Source organism: Cygnus atratus, chromosome 5, assembly GCF_013377495.2.
Source record: "Cygnus atratus isolate AKBS03 ecotype Queensland, Australia chromosome 5, CAtr_DNAZoo_HiC_assembly, whole genome shotgun sequence".
In the NCBI taxonomy this organism is placed as follows: domain Eukaryota; kingdom Metazoa; phylum Chordata; class Aves; order Anseriformes; family Anatidae; genus Cygnus; species Cygnus atratus.
In genome coordinates, this window is record NC_066366.1 from 59,804,733 (window position 1) to 59,826,937 (window position 22,205).

The following is a 22,205-nucleotide window of genomic DNA, read 5'->3' on the forward strand; positions in this document are numbered from 1 at the left end:
AAAAGTGCCTTTTCCTTTTTCTTTTCAGAGCAGTGAAAAGTACAGCTTGCCTCTTTTCTAGGATGCATTATATACTTAATATTTTGTAATCAAACTCTGTATCTAAAATGGCAGTGTTTATGCATTCATAATAGATTCAGTGCTCTGACCTCATCAAAATGCTGCACATAGGTGGTAGGGAGAAAGGCCTGAAACGGGCTTTCTTTTGCTACCCTCAAACCTAGTTACAGCACCTGCAGCAATAGCAGAATTATTTTCTTCCTAACCTTTAGGAGACTTCATAGGAAGAGGCTTCAAAATACATCATTTGTCACTGAGACACTTTAAGTGATTATGGTTTGAAGTATGGCTTTTCACACCACAGTTTTGCTTCTGATTCTCAAAGTTTAAAACTCAAAGTTTCCACAGTCCAGTTCAACGTTTTGCTGTTTCCAAAACTAAACTTTAGTCTCTATGAAAAAGGACAGAACTTTATCTGCCTAGTCCTAAACTGAGTTTAGCTTTTTGCACTAATACGCCATGTATTAAATACGCTTGTTAATTAGGTGCCTGTGAAGCTATAACTTAACATTATTATAGTTTTGCACTCTACAACAAAATTAGACATTTTAAGCATTTATTCATAGGTAGGTAAGGAACTGGTTCTTTAAGCAAAAATTGCTATAAATTTATAAATACAAATAGTGCTTATGTTTTCTTCATTCATGCTTGAACAGATTACAAACTGAATACAATGAAGTTACGTTTTAAGCACCCCACATAGACAAGAGGGATAAAAGAAAAGTTTGCTGGTATATACTATACTTAGTTCCAAGACACTATAAGTTACTTTTTCACTGTTCAGTGTTCCCTAACTCTGCATTAGTTTTAAGGCTATATATACAAATATGTATATTTCAAAGTTAGGGAAAGACAAATATAGCAAAATGCATTGTACTACATTTTCCTATCAAAAAGTAATTATACACCACGTCTTGATTCTGTTTAACCGCAGTAAATGTTACAATCTACTTGTTTTACTGATTTTCCTTTTGGGGAATCTGCCTACTAAATGAGTAAACTACATATTTAATACAATATTCTCAACCAAAAAGACAATACAAGGTGCACAAAACAGCAGTTTTGCAAACACGACTGACTTGAAAACTTAATTTTGCATGTTCAATGGGAGAAAGCTAGGCTTAAATCAAATTAGTTTATTATCTTATAAAATTTTAAATTAGAATTTTAAACAACGAACAGTTAAATATTGTCAACATGCTATATCTCAAATCACAAGTACTGTTTAACCACTAGTCTCTCATTCTAAGTAAGTGGGTCAATTAAAAACACACACCATAAAATGTTAAAGATTGTCAGGCTTTGACAAATGTATTTTTATCAAACAGTAGGCAAATTCAAACCAATGCACATCTTCAGTGGGGAGAAAAAAAGCCTGAAAAAACCCACACGTAAAAAATAGGGTAACGTTAATCCCACTTCATCCTCTAGCATATGGCTATGTCTTGGGCAGTAATTAAAATTCTTCCCATTTTAAAAATGGGCTACCAATTAATAAAAATATTCTTCCACATGTAAAATATCATTTACAATGGCACTGACATTTCAAAAGGCAGGAAAAAAGGAATTACACATTTATGGATAAATTTCTTGTTTGTTAAACCAAGCTTTATTGATAAAATGGAATTCAGAGTATTTTACTTGGAACAGCAGCAGACCCAGCCAATCAGTATTGTAAAAATGCTGCAGACTCCTACTGTATGTAGAAAGCTGCCTGTTCGTGCTCAGTGATTAGTAGTTTCAGGTAAGGGTTAATGAAAAAAGAGGTGCAAAGAATCAAGGCATTCTAATCCCAAGGTTCATACGCGTATGAACACGATACTATTAATAGGGCATGATTCAACTCCCACTGAAGTCAAAATCGGAACTCCCTTTAACTCAATGTGAGAGCAGGAGTGCCTCCAAGAAAATGAGATATGTTTGTTGAAGAAAGTGCACTACTCTTTGCTGTTCTTCCTTTGCCGAGCAAATTCACACACTGATTCCTGGCAAGTTGCCCACAAGTTCAGCTTTCGTATAAAACGAGAAGTTATCTTTACAGTTTTGTGCACCTCTTGAGCACCTAGCTGGCTAGGCTGCTGCTCCTTGCAATCCAAAACCACAACATGAATTTAAAGGGTATATATATATTGTTGCATCACACAAGCCAAACATTTCTTCTAACCTTTATAGTGATTTAAAGCAATTCATAATTAAATATGAGCATTTTGTACAAAGACAATTGCACTTTACAAAAACAAAATCATACAACATAAATTGCTGGAGTCTGATTTACAACATGAATTATGGTTTGAAATCACGTTTACAGAAGTCTGTTTTACAAAAAAGATCAGTTCCTGGGCTAGATGTCGTACTGCTGTAGTTTTCTGCTGTAGTCACTCTCACCAACACATCATATTCCCTTCTTTAATTAATATTGAGGATGGATGTTAAGAAGGGTCACTGAGGTTGGGCTGCACTTTCATTTGAAGGATGAAACATGAACTCCACAGCTAGATGAGCAGTTTTACCACATATCATCAGTTGAGGCAGAATCCTTAAAGAAAAAAGAAGGAACCCTTTAAAGTCTGGAGTGCCCATAGTTACAGCAGTTTCTGGATAATCCAGACTGAAAAGGGAAAAAAAAACTTAAATCATTTTAGGAGCTTGTTTTCTCTCCCCTTTCAGAAACAGCAGAAATAACATTCACAAACATCTAAAAAACCATACATTTAATTAATGAAGCACTAAGGTAAAAAAAGGTTTCAAAATCTGACCAAATGTTTTCTAAAATGCTTACCAATCCTCATAACAACATCCCAGGAACAATATTTAAAAGCACTCCCAGAATAGTTAGAAGTAATACAAAAGGGATACACTTATTACACAGGTCTGTCAAAACAGCAGGATGTGCCTCATACTTTTTATCATTACCATCCTTTGTGAATTCAGTCCTTCCTCACTGCATAGGAAGACAGTCATCAACAGACACCTTATTATAATTCAGATGAATTCTACTACTTATAATTTAAGTTTAAACAGAGGAGTGTAGTTTTGGTAACTGCAGGAAACCCTGACTTTTGATTGTAATAAAGCTGCAAGAAGAAATCACAAAAATTCCCTAACATAAAACTTAAAATAGAAACATGTCATACTCTAAGTCATAACTGTATGGCTACACTGCGTGGCATTACATCCATGCATCCAATATCTGAGTATCCCTAAAATTTGGCCTATTTAGGTCCAAAGGCAATAATGGATCTTGTATAGCTGAAAAATGAAATCACACTGAAAGCTGTTTCACTGACTCCTGCTATCAGTTAAAAAAAATCCTAGTACAAATCAAATAGTTAAGTTCTAGTGGTTTTTAATCCATTTACCTTTGTGTCCATTTCTTGTTCTCTCACTTAGATAAAGCTGAATATAGAACAATCTAACAGCCTCATTTCCATCACGTTGGGTACGTACGTTAACACCACAGCTAAGAAGTGTGACCACAGCTCAGTAGCTGAAGCAGAAGTTAAGTCAGCAGCACAGGCAGCAGAGCAAGCTGCTACATACAGCAATCTGTGGTTGTTCCAGCATGACATGTTACCTTCCCCTAATAACTAAGAGACATGATGGGCTTTAACAACAGTCTCTGCTGGTGCTTCCATAACGACACTTCCCCATCGTTACTGAGACTGCAGGAGGTAGAAATATTACTCTTCTTTGGAAGCACTGCCTTACTGATTCCTTTCAAAGGAAAGAGGCTAATTAAGTCTCTAGCAATGCCACATATGACAATTTTTTAGCATTAACTTTCTGCACCCTTCATTCAAACTTGCACACAGAATTCATTACAAACCCAAAAGAACAGTTGGCATGGAGGTGTAGTAAAAAAGCCAAGATCACTAAAATTACTCTTTGCAAGAGTACCACCTCCAGATTTTCCTTCAAGACCAGAAGTAGCAAAGGAGAACCATTATATGAAAGACTAAAACGGCTATGTTTGTTCCAATTGCAAGGATGAAGAATAAAAACAGCAGTGAGCAAAAATGCAGGAGCTGCATGCCAGCTATTCACTATGCAAATTTCTGAATCCAACTTGACAACATCACCACAAAACAAAGTTTACTGTACATTCATAGAGCAGTAACTTACTACAGAATGTATTTTGAATATAAAGCATCCTCCTTCAGCCAGTATTAAGGAACTGTTATGCTAAAGGTATCGTGACGACGGCCAAACAAACAGAAGCACTCGGTTGTAAAGCCAGTGCACAACTTCACGTTTGGAGGCATTTTACTTTATGTCACATGTAAGCACATAAGTAATTTTTGCTGAAAGGTAAATCATGAAATAAATACTACTTTATGAAGTAAAGCACTTTCAGTGACTGAACGTTATTCCCAATAATCTAAATGCAACTGAGATCACTGTTCATATTTTAGAGTTGTTCCCTCCATCACCCTGACATTGGTTCCTAACTGATCACTGACATACAAGAACCTAAACCATATGCTTGCTATAAGTCTTAGTAAGAGAGTGCTTCCCACAGCATTTGGAAAACGTATATATCCTTAGAACAGAGAGTTATAAATCCAGGCAGGATTCACATCACAAAATTCCAGAAAACCAGCAAGTCAACTAGGCTGAAGTTCTGAGACTACCATCAGCAGAAACCATCAGAAAACAACCATAAAACAAAGCCCAAAGAGAAAGAGCACAAGAAGGTTATCACTTTTGGGGGGAAGGGGTTTTCTAACCAAGAAACAGCAAACTTAAAAAAAACAAACAAAACAACAAAAACCAGCTGAAATTACTGGGGTCAGAGGAAAGAATGCAGGGGAAAAGATACTTACAGTATCATCATTCCTGTAGGGGTTCAGTCTGTTATAAACAGCTTCAATCACACTCCGTCTAGAGGGAACAAGAAATTAAAGAAACAACAAGATTTTAAGGCTCTGCCTTTTTAAATCAAAATCCCCAAGCAAAACTGCAATTTCAAATGCAAACTTTTAAATGTTTCAAATTCTCAGGACCAAGTTTACTGCAAGTTACCGTTAAGCGTCATTAAACATAGCTATCATAGTCCTTTAAAGCCTTTATGAAAAACAAGGCTGGATAGCACTCTGCATTAAGCACAAGAAGAGCACAGACATTCAGATGAGGCCGCAGTGCTGTTTGGTGGTATGTCTCTGAGGCTTTGGAAGCGGGCATCTGAGTACGTGATAGGAGTTGAATGCCATGGCGTTTGTGTGCCCAATGAATACTGCAGTAGCACCTTCAGATATTATGACGCCTCCAGAGGGTTTCAAGAAGAGGATTTCTTGAAAACTGATACACAAAAAAATAAGGGAGGCTGATGGAAGACGAAGCCTCTGCCTTGCCCAGCACATAAGGAATAAATTTTGGAGGGGGAGCCGGAAAGAAAGAAGGGAGCAAAAGGGAAGAGTCACAGACGGGACTTGAAAAGCAATTTTCTTCCAGATAGCCTATTTGCAGAACCAAGTATGACAAAGCAGCAAACTACAACTGTGATAGAAAACAAACCTCAAAAACGCTTCTTAAATGCTCATGAATACATGCAGAGGAATCACAAAGGAATGTTTTAGAAGAAAAAAGCAGATGACAGGCTTTATAATCATCCTGCAACAATGAAAAGTCAAGAACTATCAGGCAGCAGTATAAACATCACAGTGAATCTAGTGAATGATTATACAGCACAGAAGAAGAGGTTGAATTTAAAGCAATAAAACAAGCAATTACACACAAAGTATATCGCACGTATGAACTGGAAAGCTGTTCTCATCTTTCAGCAACAGGTATCTTTGATCCTAAATAAAGCCAAGTTTTTGAAAAGCATTGTTTTCCTTCCAAATTGTCATTACTGCTTTGAGTTACGCTAACATCCAATTAAATCCATACTTTTGTCAATCTCTATTCAAGCTAGCATCACTAAAGCACATAATCACACGGAAGTCAATTGCTTCAGTGACCTCCGCACTTCCCCGCAACCATGATGCTAGAGCCAGCCAAAGGAGCTCGAGATAAACAATTTGAGTCAGTTATTCATGAAAGATGGCACACATCGATACTTCAAGATGACTGCAACACATCCTAAATAGGTGTTACTATTATATATAAAACAGCAATCTCTTTTACTAGTTAATATAAGAACAATTTTGTAGAAGTCATCCTTACAACTCAGTCATCATTTACTCACTTACGTGCCCACAGACCATGTTTTGGCGTAATAATACAAAATTATACTCTGAAGTATTAGAAATAGACTGTCCACAGCACATGTGCTCAATCTGCACGGTACAGGTTCATGAATAATCTTTTGAACCAAAAAGCACTTGGTGGGCAAACGAGCTAAGTACATCTCTCCCTTAAGTGCTGAACATCTATTTATGAGACACAGCACCAGCCCTGAACTCAAGGACAAAGCCAGCCTATTTAAAGTTTTAAATATAACACTCTACTTAACTTCAATAGACTTCTATAGAGTTTTTGTATTTGTCACAAGCAGAGAGATGCATAAGCAAACTTTCAAGCAATGACAATAGTGCCTCAGCTGCAAACAAGAAAAACTGCCAAGCAAAACATTATATGCATGTCTTCCTGAAGTGCAGAACCATATCTCCAAGTAGCTACTAAAGTCAGTGCATTATTTTTGCATCTTCAGACACACAACCTCCCTCCCAGAAAACCCAGTTAATTACAAAAAAACAAGAGACACTCAGGCCACCCTTAAAAAAGACCCATCCCCAAATTACATTTTTACTTTCAATTTTAGTAGTGATCAACAAGTTAACTCTGTTTTATACTGTCCCTTCTCATTCAGAGCAATTCAATAATCAGAATTGGAGAACAGATCATCTTTTGTACTGTATCCTTTCTTCCCTCCCCCCACTTTTAAGAGTGGCCTTAATGTTAAGTTTAAATTTAAATAAAATAAAATAAAAAACAACACATTTACATTGATGTGAACTCACTTGCTTGCCAATTCACCCCCTGGTGGGAGGTTTGGGATGCTCTCAGTTGCTAACGTACGCATCACATGGACTAAGTCTGGTACTCCTTCACCCTGCTTCTTTATGATCTCTGGGAATCAGAAGTACTTTTTTTGTAAGTGCAGTCCAAATTTAACTTAAAAAGATTGAAACACTCAGTTTTATAAAAAGGCAGCTTAACTTCTGTTAATATAAGAAATCATTGACAGACCAGACTCAACATGGTAAACGTTAACTTTGGTTCAGTGAGAAAAAGAACCTGTGATGGTTTTGAGACAAGATATCCTGCTGTTAACATGCATAATGGTTTTAGAAATACACAGCTACCTAATACACGTGGAAACAATTTCTTTAATGGCTTTCCTATTGTATCATTATTTTATCGTCCCAACAAAATGCAATGGGCATGAGGCAAATATTAACATCAGCTTTATCACTGCAATAGAAGGTAAAAGATTATCGCCATCATACAAAACACAGTATTTTCAAGAAACGAAAGTTCATACACATGAAAAATAACTCCCGTGGCTGTATGTGTATAAGCCAGTACTTGTACCTTACCGCATGACCACAACATGCAAACGTTAGGAACTATTATGTACAAATTAAAAGCCAGGGACATCAGAGTTAAGAGACAGCTCCATCCTTCACTCAACTTGGGGAATGTGTGACTACTGGGCAGTTATTTAAAGCTGATCCACTCCAACTTCTGGCTGAAAAGGCTCTGTTCTGTAGCCACAGTCACATTTGTTAGGGAATTAGTTCCTTAATTTTATTCTTAGACCTGTTTTTGTTTTTTGTTTTTAAAGCAGTAAGCACACAATTTTATTTGAACTCTCAAGAGATTTCACTGTACCACTCCTGGAAAGATTCTCTTTAAGTAGGGATTTTATGAAATTTTAAAATGTTTAAAAAAAAAAAAAATTAAGTTTTAAAAAATTTTTAAAAAATTTTAAAAAACTTTTAAAAAATGCATCTCATCAGGTCTTCTGTAAACAAGAGCTCAGAAATGAGATGAATTAAGACTTGGCACTGTTGATCTTCAAGTGAATACTGCAGCCCACATACAATGAGCACGTGTGCATATATACACGTGTATATACACACACATACAAATACACACACTATTCTTCATGTCAGAAAGTACTTATACAACTTGAAGTGGTTGGAACTCATCAGTACCACTTCTGAAATAAACACTTTAGCATTCAGTTTTTACCCTAAATGATAATTCCAGATAGCATACCAACTTTCCATTTTATAATTTAATTAATGAGGTATGGCAAATTGAATCTTTTAAAATGAACAGTTTTACTTTTTAGTAAAAAAAAAAAAAAGTGAATTTTTGTGCATGCAATTGCTTTTCATGGCTGTGTGTGTTTACAAAACCAATCAGGTCTATTTGCAGTCAGCTGTGTAAATTATTTGCAATGTACACTGGAAATACTGTCTAGTCCTCAACCAGCGTCAGACACTGCAACACAAAGCTTTAACCTGGTCAATTCAAAACCTACATTTTAAATGTTTAACACCACACACCACAGGTACCTTAAAAACTTGCAGTTCCCTCAAAAATCTATGGCCAAAATTCATTTTACCATCTAACATTTAGTAAATAATCTAACACTCATAAATCTGAATAAGAAGCAAGATCTCAGATTTGGTTTGCCAAGTTCCTTTATTGTGCAATTTTGAACATCTAGTATATTCTACATTGTGCTAGAGCTAGAGTTCTGCTGTACAAAAATAAGGATTTTATATTTTACCTATACTACACAGTTTCACAACCTGTAACTGCAGTACATTTAACATACAGTCTCCACTAAATGAATACATTTATATTTTGAGAAAACTAAAGATACAGACTGAATGAACACTGATGACACAACAAATGGAGTCGGTCTGCTAGCTGTGTTTAATTTATTGGAATACCTTCTTTCAGTACATCTTACAAGCCCCCCTCCCTCTTCAATTTAGTTTTAAACCTTCTACACATTTTCATGGCATCATGTACTGGAAAAATGTACTTACAACCCTAAAATAAAGGATTTTAAACATATCTGCTTACTTCATATTCTGAAATAGAATTCCACACAAAGTTTAAGAAAAAGCCAAAGTTTCAATGTTGTGTAAATATGGGAGGGAACACGTAACAGCTAACTGAAATTTATTTATCTCTACATAGATATAAATATTGCAAAGACTATCTATTACTGTATGCTTATATGTAGTAAACTGAGAACAGAAAAAGAACCGTAGACAAGTGTCTTTTTAGAGCCAACACGTCAATAACTCACATATTAGTGCAAATAATAGCAATTCATTTTGGAATGACTAATTAGGATGTAAACTACCAGGAAGTTTACATGACATTTTAGGAGAAACACTGATTTATCGCAAGTAATGGCACAATGATGCTTCTCCACACTTGCTTCTTCTTCTATTATTATCTGTTGTAGCTATCTGGACCACAAACACATCAAGAATTGATAAAAGGAGAGTCCAAGGTGACACAGTGAGTAGAAAGCTCTCATTTTTTTAAAAACTGAATCAACTCTCCTTGTTCAAAGAATGCTTTGGGCTGGAATGGACCTCAAAGATCATCTAGTTACAACACCCTCTTGTTCAAGAGGCCCACCAGTAATAAGCCCTGTTCAGTCTTAAAACTTGCACTACTACTTCACAGTATAAAGATATGTTCTAGGCCGAGGGAATAAAAGCACAACCAGGAAAAATGCACATTGGTAAGCATCAAATCTCATTACCTGTTAGGACTACACTGAGTACCAAAGTGCAGAAGAACACATTATATGCATTTTTCACCAGGTTTCTGCTTTAATGAATTTGAATTTTGATATTACAAATTAGTAAGAGAATTCTAAAAGTAGTCTTTGTATTTTCTAGATCCTTCAGCTACAGGTTAGGCTTTTAAAGTCAAGATGCTTTAAGTGTGGCAGTGCTTATGTTAAGAGGAAGAATATTTACTATAGTGTTGAAAACCTCAGAGGCTGTAGCAGTCTTCCCCTACTTGCCAATTCCACATAATCCATTTCCACCAAGAAACAATATAACTGCACAAGAATTATCAAGTTAAACATAACAAAATTAATCGACAACTATACTTGAAGTTCTGCTTTATTTCAGCCTCTCAACTTCCCTCACATGTAAGAGCTAAAATGACAAGTTCTGCCTACAGCTGATATAGATTACCGTGGGGTTGAGTAGTGTTTACTACATGTTCATTAATTTACATATCTTTGTGCAACAATAGACAAAAGACTGAGGACAACTCTAAAAAGAAGTAAAGACCCTTGAGGGGAAGTACAATGCATTTCCTCAAGTAGTTCAGATAACATGTCATTAAATTAGTTTTAAAGTGCTTTATAACTACATACAGAATCCTTCTGCCTCTATTCAAGTATGACACTTCACTCATTCCTGAAATGTTATATTTGTATAAATGGAAAGAATTGGCAATCAATTTCATTGTATGTACCATAATCACATGCAGTTCCAGTGTTAGGTTCTTCATTTACTGAGGAGTCTGTACAAAAGTGTTAACTTCCCCCACTGTTAATATTCTTAAGGGTACAATGGGGTCAGCTGAAATGCAGCCTAAACTTGAAGCTATCTTCATATTCCATGTCATGGGTTTGCCTGAAGTAAGACAAAATAGCTAAGGTATGAAGGTAATAAGGTAAGGTAATTAGGAGAGTTAACATGCTATAAATTAACAGGTGAATTTACAGCATACTTGCTCTTCACCAGTTCTGTGAGTGGGCCTATACAGTAAGCTCTTCAAATGTCTGCTGTTCACTGCTCTGAAATGGAGAAAGCCATCTGACACTCAACTCATGCAGTGCTACCATACGTGTGGATACTCCTGCTATGCTGTCAAAAAGATTCACACTATAGCTTACTGTGCACCAACTTTTCCTGTTAGGGAGAAGTTATATAAAACACAGAAATGCTCTGTCTGGACATTTATTCGGGGGCAGAATAGCTGTAGTTTGCCAAGACTCAGGAACAAGGCCCTCGAAAAAGGCAGTACTTCCTGAAGGAGCACCTACAAGGTAGCAAGTGCTTTAAACTGCACGTTAATTTGTCTGAACCCAGAATTCCCACATGAACAAGCCCTCTGTGAAACTTCGGAAGTTACACTTTGCATTACCTTCACACAAGTTAAGGAGGAAAAAAGTGCACAATATATTCCTGTGGCATACTAATCACTGATACCATGTTTTTAAGTACTCTGTGTATTGTGCCGCATGTGCTATTAAGGATTCTTACAGTATATGTACATAACTAGACTGGTAACATACAGGTCTAGAGGAGTCCACTTCAAAAATAGACTTAACCTATGCAAACAATGCATACGGTTGTGTCTTACATTTCAGAAACAAAATCCAAGCTGTGATCATCTTTAAATATCAAAAGGCACTGTAAATCCAGTTTTAATGAGAAATCTCTTAAATGAAACTGATTTTAAATGCCATTTTTAGTTAGGTGAGCCAAAACACCTAAGACTTGCAGTTTCAGCTGAAAGTTTAAGAACTCCAGAAATACATCTTTGATAATAATTTCAAAATTTTGTTTAAAGATGTGCTCCCAGACTGTGCTCATCAGGAATGCTTAAAGATTAGCTTTAACAAACTTCTGACATACTTTCAAGTAAGTATGCATGTTACCAGGTGCCTTTAAGATGACAGTAATTAAGCTGTAACCCTACCACAATTGTGTAATAAAATATTTTTCTGGCTAATTTGCAGACAGAGCTACACAGAAAAGTGGCACTCAAATTACCACCTTCGTAGACACTTTACAAGATATTCTGACTATTTCGTTTAACTCCATGTAACAGGACGAGGGATTTACTGGTCTGAAGTTAGTGCTGTCAATGGACTCATGAAGAACACTGAGCACAAATGAATCCTCTCTGACACCCTGAACAATTTTCATGGCTACAGTCTGCTGCACTTTCATAGCAGAATTTTGTCAGGATATACAGCAGGACTGTAAGAGTGCCTTTTTCAGAGATGTACACTAGATGGCCAATGGCACTTGAAAGTCTACTAAAAAGCCTGTATACAATTAGTTGTTGGAAAGGGAAAGGGGTCAGGGGGTCTGTTTAGAAACAAAGTTACTTATTTTTTTTTAAATGATCCACCTTCTACTCTGCTTTCCAGGTACTTGTCCAACTCTGCCTCCCTTTTCACCGCCTCTGGTGATACCTTTGGTGCATTCGGAAAACAGATCAATATCACACTCATGTTGTCTCGACTTCCCTGGTGGAAAAGAAAAAACGATTTGAGAATGCATACATACCAGACTAAATCCACATCAAAGCATTTTACACACAAGAATTCACCAATCGTGGTACTAGAATGCAATTTTTGCTCCCACAGATTATCATCACCATTATCCTTATTTTTTTTTCCCTCCCAGAATTCCAGAAATCTACTTTTTGTAGTTTGTTCAGTAAAAACTACCTTTTAAGTCATTATATTCTTTTCCACTTCTGGGTCTGAAGACTATCTGGAGCCAATTAGACAGCCTGTTGTCTTTTTAAAAATGACATTACTAGTAAGTGATGTGCAATTACAAGGCTGTGTTCCCTCTTGTTTTAAGGAAACACTGATCATTCTGAGAAAACAGTTGAAATATTAAATCAGTAAGCAAAACCTGTACTGCTTAAAAACAGTACATAAGAAGTTGTTGAATTCAGACAGTGCTTCCACCTAAAAACACTGCTATTGATTTTTTTTTTCCCTTTTCTAAAAAGACAAATTAGAGGTTAGAGTATCTGTTAAAAGACCAGCTGGAAGGGGCTCTGGCCTTTACAAAAGCATTCTTTGAAATGGAAATGTTTAAAAATTAAACGCAACTCTAATACTCAAATATATTAGAATACAGACACCTGCTTAGGAAAGTAACCGTTTAGTTTGCTTTCAGTATCCCTGAGTTCTTGTCTACAAACACGCATCTATACGCTTAGCAGTTAATGCAAATTAAATGCAAATAAGATCAAGAACAAGCAGAAATGTTTTAAAAAGTATATATGGGTGTATGAAGAGGTGCTGACAACTGGCTACTGCAAAGTCTACAGCACCCACAAGCCAGTGTTCATTCCCTTGTTTTCAAGGCTACCAGAAAAACTGTAAACAAAACTATATGCATTATTAATCTTCCAAAGTGTTGGAAAGTGATTCCTTTTTTCCAAATGGGAAACAATGACCTTTGTAGCCACGTGGCAAGAGCCGAGATGCTCTCTTGCTTCTTTAGTATCAAAAATGTTGGGCATATTACATTATGACTTACAGCGTGCCTTTGGAAAATTAAGTAATAAGCCATGAAACTAAGTATTTCAAATCTCTTAACTGCACCATCCTACAGCTTGTTAACACAAGGCGGAAGTCATTGTACACAAAATTGCATAGATTTGTTAAACAAAACAGTCCTATCTTTTCCTGCGTTAGCTTCACAGCTGTATGACACAACACTGAATGAGAAGTACAGTAATTAAACCAGAACAAAAGCTGACTTTGGAAGTCAGAACTTCATATAATTGAGAGAAAACTTTAAATTGTAAAATAAGAAGTCAGGGTTCAATCATTCTGCATTTACCTTGATGTAATTACGGCAGTAAAGTTACCATATGCCCATGAGAGGAAGGGAAAAGCAGGAAGAGAAAGAATATCTTCTAGTCTGATGAAAGAGTTAAGGTTTTGTAAGGTATGTTGTGAAATAGAAAAGGACAGTTATTGTCCTTGGCTTGCCCATACGCTCCCATTAGCTTCTCATTTCCCAGGTATCACAACATATCTGTACATGATTTTCAACTCTTCATCAAAGATGCCCCTACTGTTACTGTCGCATGCTTGTTTCCCCTCTATCACCATTTTTATAGGGATCATAGTAATTACTTTCAAGGTCATGTTAACATAGAACATACTTATCAACTGAAATCAAAACTTATTATTCTTAACTCATTCATAAACATCTAATAGTGAAAACACAAACTTTTCCTCTCAAGTCTTGCTACCTTGTACAAGCAGGTGTCAACTATCTCATTGCAAACTTTCTCAAGGTCATCAGTGACTTCAAGTCTGGATCTTACAAAGTCACACAGCTCTTCATTTCCCATAACATCCCAGATACCATCGCAAGCCAGGATGATGAATTGATCATCTTCTTCTGATCTCTCAATTTCATAAACTTCAGGCTCGGGTGAGACTAGCTGTTCTGTAGGACCTTTCCCATGGACACATTTGTAATCAAAGTCTCCAAGCGCCCTTGAAACAGCGAGGGAACCATTCACACGCTGAATCATTACAGAGCCACCTGCATTCTGTATACGCTCTTTCTCCAGTGGATTACTCGGTTTGTGATCCTGCGTGAAGAAGTGAACCTTCCTGTTTCTACAAAGTAAACCTCTCGAGTCTCCACAGTTGATGAAGTATGTGTGTTGGGGAGAAATCATGACACCCACAGCTGTTGACCCACTTCTGTCTGCACCATGTTTCTTCTCGGAGATGACTCTCATGTGTTCATCAATTTGCAGAAAACCTGTTCTGATGCCGCTCTTTACACTTTCCACAGACGGGGGCCCATCTGGCCCTTTAAAATCCTGGTTGCTTGTGATGTGATCTAATAAATGCTCACAGCAGTACTTGGCAACCTGGGATCCAGCGTGCCCATCATATACAGCAAAAAATGACCATCCATCAAGTCCATTTGGCAAACCAATCACAGCTGTATGTGCATCCTCCATTTCAACTCGCCAGCCTTGCATACTACTCAGACCGTAACGAAGCCCATTCCCTTGCCCTTGGGCATTATGCTTCTCCATCTTTGGCTTGTCTAAAAATGCTCCCATGATGACTTGCCTTCAGTTCTGAAAAGAAAGAAAAAAGGATTAAGGTATTATTGAACATAAGTAGTAAATAAACTAATGGAAACTATTAAATAATAGAAAGTGCAAGTAATGCTAAGATGGCAAAAACACAAAGCCTAATTTTCTCTACAGTCAAATTTGCATCGCTTTCATCTCATTTAAACAACGACATTGCTACAAGCTGAACTGTACTTTTTATTTTTTTTTAAAGTATTTTCAGCTGTTATACTTGAAGAACTTTATTCCACCATCATGCATTGTTTTGACAAAAGTCTCTAGTATCTGTATATAAAAAATGAGTTTGATATAAAATGAGATTGGCACACATCTGAATAGTAATGTTCCCTGCAATTACTGGGCCAAGGAAAGAGTTCAATGTTTCCGGGCCAGTGACATTCCCTAGACCCCTACTGCCCGGCCATGAAGTACTGCTCACCTTCTGCTTTTGTGATGGTGGTGGGTTAACAAAAGGAAAATGATTAGGTTTTCCTTTGGGGGTAGAGGGGGGAGATTTGTTTGTTTGTTTTTTAAGCAGGTAAAGCGATCTGGAGAGTCGAGATGAATGCCAGAGCCTGCATAAAAAAGTGACAAGACTGGATAACTAGGAGCAAGACACAGAAGGAACAGAGCAGCTGTCCCTTTAGGCAGCAGCAAGCCATTAGCATGGCTCAGCCATCTTGTGAAAGCTCATCCTTAGATTTTCAGTTAAATTACACAGCAAGCTTCTCAGATGTCTGTGCTGCAGATTTACTTAAAACCTTAATGTATTCATGCTTCAGTGAAAGACAACTACCCCTGACAAGTTTAAAGAAACCTGTTCAGAAATAAAAATCACACGTTGTAAATTCATGCTGCTTTTTTTTTTTTTTCAAGCCAGCCCAATATATTGCACACCCAATCCTTCTCCACCTCAAATCACTGGGATGTGATGCAGCAAATATTCATGCTTAAGAAATGAAGAATTACATTTGCAAACTGACTGGTTTATCCTCATGGCTCTCACACCCTACCCATCCAACCCACCCTTCTAATCCACATCAGTTTATTTGAGCATTCATTATTAAAAAAAAAAAAAGAATCACACAAAATAGGTCGCACATTTTACATACTTGCAAATTCAGCAGGCACAAAAGAATGTGCAAATCACTGTTATACAATACTACGTAAGGGAATAACACAAGCTTTTCTATTGGAAGACGGCAGACAAAAAACAACCGAGATGAATCTCAAAATAAGATTTTACCCGAGGCCCTAGCTAAGCTGGTGTACTAGGAAAGAAGTTAGTTTACCAGGGATTTTAGGAGGTTTTACCATCTATGTGGAATATGTTACATCAGCTCGCTAAGTGATAACATCACTTTTTGCTTGCATGTTACTCCAGCACATCCCCAGCTAGAAATGAAACCGTGTATGCAACAAAGCCTTCCAGCATGTCTCCTCCAATCCATTGTCACCCTTTCTGAAACATCTGTACGTGTTAAAATAAACAGGCAAGAAGTGTTTATATTTGATCTCACCATGACAGGGATCCAAATGCGAGGCACACGCGCTGGTTATACGCTTTTGCTCACATGCTTTGCTAACAAAAACAAAAGCCACGCATATTTCAGCTGCATGGAGAGAGATGTCAGCAGCAGTACACCTCTGCTTCCTCTCACGCCAGCCCCTGCTCTTCGGTTCTGGCTCTTCTCAAGGGGGCACGAAATAACCATGCCCATGCAAACTCAAACTAGGCAGCAAAGTATGGTGCACGCCGCTCTCGTATCCTAAGCACATGCATGAGGTTCACGTTACTGCAGTTGCTAGGAAAAAATACGACTTAGATGTTTTTATCTTGACATACAGCTCTAATGAAGTCAGAGTGATCAAAATAATTACAGAATGCTGCCATAGATCAAACGGGGAATTATTTCACGGAACAGACTTCTTATTCACCCCTCGTCAGCAGGAGAGTTTAAACTAATGTATAGCACTTTCTTATTGTTGAAGAGATCACAAAACAGAATTCAATTGTCTCACCTGAATTTAGAGCTCAAAAAGCAGAAAGAGCCCTGGCAAATGCCACATTTTGCAAAGTATTTTTTTTTACTACTGTGTTTAAAAAACAACCAACTAAAAGCACTAAGAAGAAGACATAGTTAAACCAACCACAAATTTGAGGCAGGAAAAGCAGTTTTCCTTCAAGTCTCTCACATTACTAGGTACCCAATACTCAGAGTTGTGCTCTGGAAGCTGTTCATCCCCCTCAGTAGTTCATCACCTAAGCCACGATTAAAAAAACTCAATGAATCTGCTCTCCATTTAAAATCAAGCTGCCTTATCCCTTCCCAGGAGGCAAAACGAAAGCTGTTGCTATTCTTCTAAATTAAGCCTCGGAGGTGAGATGTTGACACATGATTCTTCGAGGGTGTGAGCTACCCACCAGAGATGTGAATACAACCAGAGAGCAGGATAACCACAATGTGGTCACACATACCTTTTACTTAGGAAATTATTCAGAGCCCATGGCATGAAGTATTCACCTTCTGGAAACTGCAGCAACAGACCGCAGTCACCTTCCTCGCAATGCTCTAGCTAGTCGTACTTCCACCATAACACCACTCTACACCTGGAGGCGTGCAAGGCCAGGTTCTCAAAATCCTTTCTGTATCCAAAGGGAAAGCATAGTTTACTCGCAAGTAGGACGAATGTGCCAAGCCTTCGACTCTTCCACAATTTCGGTTCATGTTCAGAAAAGTGGGTTTTAGTAATGACCAGTTTGTGAATTCTTAGGAAACACAGGCTACCTGCTACTTCCCCCTTATGCAGTCTTAAAGTTACCTTTTTTTTCTTTAAGTTTTAAAGGAGCAGAAAAAACACACAGACTGACATAAGAAAGCTATGAGGCCTCCCTACTAAAAAAAAAAAATCTTAAACCTGCTCTCGAGTCCCTATCTAGAGGCATCTTTCACACATCACTGCCTACCTAACTCACCAGCACTTCATCCGTTCTTTCACGAGGAGCTGTGAGCGCTATGCTGCTTAAGCCAGGATGACACCTTTAGTTAAGCATATATAACCACATATGCAAATCAGGCTGACCTACAGCAGTGCAAGCAACCAAGTTACAGCAGGACTTCGTTAAGTAACACCACTAAAGACAGAGAAGTCAGGCCCAGAAGAGTCTGCATGCACCCAGACTCCAAGCACGGCTTGGCTCACCCCTCTTCTACAGTTCTTTAGTCACCTGCAGCCATCTGGTCATCTTTGGCACTGGGATACCCAACCTGGATGCCTCCACTGTCAAGATGCTCGAGCAATGTATGAACAACCAACAGAGGCAGACAGCATTCCTATCCCTACTAAAGCCGAAGTCAGAGAAAATGCCCTTGAATCTGGAAGCTTACCGGTGCATCTATTGGTGAATGTAAACCTCCCGTTGTTTTTTCCTTAGAGGAGGACGAATCTGTACAGTACGACAACAGCAGTGCCCTGTAGGAACATCGGAGGTGCAAGATTTTCTTCAGAAGGGTAACCAGAAGACCATCAGGCACTGCAACTGTCACAGCGACCAGTCAAACAAACTACAGTTTTAACCGAGGCTGACTCTTGGTTCACCATCTCAGTGCCTATGCCTTCCATTAGTTACTCCTGAAAGAAAGAGCTTTCTGCAGTCAAAGTTCCTGGGTTTTGGCTCCCAAGAATAAAAAATTAGAAGCCTCTCTAATTATTTTTTTTTATTTTATTAAATATTTTTTTAATTAAAAGAAGTGAGACTGAACATTCTGCATAAATATGCATACCCAGGGATGCATCTACGCATCTACGAGTGCATCTGAAGCATGACTTCAGAAACGCTGACTCCGTAGAGGTCAAGCTGAAGGAGAACCTCTACAGCAAGTGCATGAAAAACTCAAGTCGCAGTTTGCAGACAGAAAAGCGAGAGTACTGTACAGGCCTAGAAAAATCAACACAAGTAACAAGATCTGGGATAAAACACAAGGGTGCCAAAATTCAAAGGACTGCAGCATTAGAAACAAAACTGAAATAATGAATGGAGCATGCCAAAGAGTCAGTAGCTAAAACCCTTGAAAATAGATGCAATTGGAGAACTGAGTGGCAAAGAAAAGGAGGGTAATTAGTATACCAGACCATGGACAACCACGGACAACCGCAGATACACCAGTGGAATGCATGAAATCCCTTTGCCCCTTTATTTGTCCCTCAAATTATACTATCCAGCCAGTGCAACTGTATTAACTCCTGGTACACAAGAAAATAAATTTCTACGTATGCTTTTTCATTTGCTTGAAGGCTCATATGAACACGTCTTAAATTGTTCACAAAGGATAATCAACGTAAATCCATATACCCCTGCAAAAACCTTATGTATTTTTCCAAGATCTCAGACTATGAACCGAGCATTTTGTCCAAGAAAAGCCACCACCCCCCATCTGAAGCTCGTACTTTAACAATATATAATTTAATAATCCTTTTAAAACAATGCTCGAATTGTACTCATTCCGCTAGGATAAGCTGCTTATATGAGGCGCACTGCAGCCGTAGCTATTTGTCCAACCTAAGCTGAGAAGTGTCCCCATACTACAGTTTCCTGGAACAATTCTCCGAGTGACATTATGCCCTGTATGCTGTAATGAGCACGCATAAAGCAAGATTACAAGCTTTACTTGAACTACAGGACACAGAAGAAGTCAGCAGCAGTATGTATAATTTGGTGAACAGAAAAGGGGCATCCAAAGCCTTCAGCTCCAACCTGATCCATGGCACTTTCCCCCTCGTGCCTTGGATGCAGTAACCAGTCAGGATATAATTGTGCAGGCACGGAAACATTTCTCAAGTTAGCTCCTGCTGAATGAAAATCTGCGTCCATACTGGAAGCCCCAAATCAATTAACATTAACAAATAACATGTCAGAGATCGTCCCAGGGATCAGAAGAATGACTAAAATAAAACAGAACACGCGGACAAGGAGACATAATTACACCACAGTCATGGGCTGAATGAAGTCATGAAAAAGCTTCTTGCCAATGAAACTATTTCAAAACTATCGGAGGCTATATGACTGAGTCCTGGCATTCGTGGCTCAACATCAATAAAGTACTGAAAATTAGAGCTGACGTTTCTGAATGTGTACTTTCAAATGTAGGAATAGATGGCCAATAAAGAGACACGTGAATTGGCCCCAAAAAAGAAGTAGGACAAGAAATAAAATGCAGAAATTGGGCTATTTTAATAAACCATTTCACTGAGCTTTTATCTATTTAAAGATAGCTCCGCTTTGGGTTAAAATCCCCTGTTCTTGCTAGGGGCTGACAGCCTTTCTGAATGCCTCCTCATATTAAACAGCAAAATATTTTATCCCACTTGTTTTCCTACATCGATGTATTTGTTGTTTGCATTGGGCTGATGACAGGACTTCGCAGAGGATTGGTAAAGCCTCCAAAAGTTTTCTGGAACACAGAAGGCAACCATTCCCAAGCTAGCACCCTGCCTCCAGCAACACGTTTCACCTTTTTCTGCTGTTATCTACCTTTTCTCCAGACAACCAAACCTGTTCCAAGGTTAAACGAGGAGCTGTTATTCTGAGCATGCATGTACGCTGGCTGAGGTCCAAACTTTCTCGAAAGATGTTCGTAATCTGATTTTCCAAAAAAGAAAGTCCTGAACATGGAAAAAGATAACTCATCTAACAAATTGTTCCTGCAGAGATTTAGAAAGAGGGTGATATAGCTTCAATATTTCTTTATGGAGTTCTTTTGCTCTGTGGTCAGTTACTGAAGAAAATAACTTCTTCCCAGAATCACTAGGACCACTGTTGGGAATAGAAGAATCACTAAATTGATTTTGAGAGGAGATACAACTTGCATCCACAAGTACCAGTCGCTCATCAAGATCCTAACAAGACCGGTACCCTCAGAAAAAAAAAAAAAAAAAGGTAATATTTCTTGGCCCTGAGAAATTTCTTGATTATTTCTGAATATTTGTACTTCAAAGTAGAGGTGGGAGAGTGTAAGAAAAAAGCACTACGCAGCAGTATCAAAGTACAAGCAGCCCAATCACTAGGAAAAAAATCTCTGAAAATCAATGAGCTAGCTGCGCATAGTCATACGCTGCTGTGTGAGCAGTAGGAACAGAATGAAAACCCCAAGGTCCTTGCTTGAAAAAATTAATAATCAAAAAACATACCCGCGCTGGTGTTTAGCTGCAGCCCCTTTCTGGTTATATAACATTTTCCAAAGATTTCTTATTTAAAATGTGTTGGAAGATAAACAAAAGACACCCATTTTAGACACCAAGATTAAACAAACGCTTTGTTAAGAGTACACAAACTCCTGCAGACTCCAGCCAAAATTCAAAGCCCCATTGAGGAAAGCACTGTAGAAAGGAACTCTGAGATCCGAGGAAGCTACAGTCTTTGCAGACAGAAGTTGGGAGAAAGAAAGGCCTTGCTTCATTTTATGTTTCAATAAACGAGACGCAGTAAGATTCAAAATTTCTCAAAGATCAAGGCAAGCAAGTAAAAATAAGGGTTCCCATCAAATCACGCACATTTATCAGAAAGAGCATATAGTGATGTGCAGTTACTCCAACAGAACCAGGTACAACAATACAGTTTCACCAGAATAAAAAGACTTGTACAGGGAAAGGGGGAGAAAAAGACAGCATGCAGAAAATTGGAATTATGCTGTCATAGAAGTTGAACTGCAATTTTTCCCCTATTTGCAATACCAACAGAGTATTGCCACTAGCACTGTAATATTACCCCATTCCTAGACACAGTGGCCCTAATATCCAATTCTGGAGTACAAATAAGCCTCAAAAAGTCCAAGAACTGAACAGACCTGATCAAATGCTTCAAGCAACAGCTAAATAAAACTGTTCTTTAAACTTCATTCTTCTGACCTCTCATTCACAGCTTGAAGTCTCAGCATCTTTGTTCCCTGCTAGTATTACCAACCAAACACTATTTGCCATTTACAGAAAGATATTCTGAAGATTCATCGAGGAATGTTTTCTTTAGTGGAAGAACTGCACTATTTCACTGCTATTTCTGAGTCAGAAAGAAAAACAAAACAAAACGGCATTTGCTTTTTATCAACTTCAGCTAACCCCACTCAGAAGAATCAGGCAGAATTTGCGTCCAGCCCTTGCCACCGCTACCTTAAAGAGGAAAATGAAATTCTTGGTAACAGACCTCGAGCCCAGAATGGCTTATTAGGACCAGGACTGCTCAGGTTCTTCAAAGGCCACCGCAGTAAAGTCAAGCGACT

At 38.0% G+C, this 22,205-nt stretch overlaps 1 protein-coding gene across 3 annotated transcripts in view; it reads right to left on the reverse strand.

The window, feature by feature from the left end:
- Window positions 1–599: 599 nt before the first annotated feature.
- PPM1A (protein phosphatase, Mg2+/Mn2+ dependent 1A) overlaps window positions 600–22,205 on the reverse strand; it is a 28,854-nt gene continuing 7,248 nt past the window's right edge. For 2 of the 3 annotated variants that reach the window (XM_035551457.2, XM_035551459.2), the window contains exons 2-6: window positions 14,083–14,934; window positions 12,208–12,325; window positions 7,023–7,131; window positions 4,884–4,941; window positions 600–2,596 (exon numbers count right to left, since the gene is read on the reverse strand). In XM_035551457.2, the coding sequence (XP_035407350.1) occupies window positions 2,567–2,596; window positions 4,884–4,941; window positions 7,023–7,131; window positions 12,208–12,325; window positions 14,083–14,916 (1,149 nt within the window). In that variant the 5' untranslated portion in view covers window positions 14,917–14,934 and the 3' untranslated portion in view covers window positions 600–2,566. Of the gene's footprint in view, window positions 2,597–4,883; window positions 4,942–7,022; window positions 7,132–12,207; window positions 12,326–14,082; window positions 14,935–18,320; window positions 18,401–22,205 lie in introns of those variants that run through there. The other variant, XM_050711364.1, reaches the window with a different exon arrangement.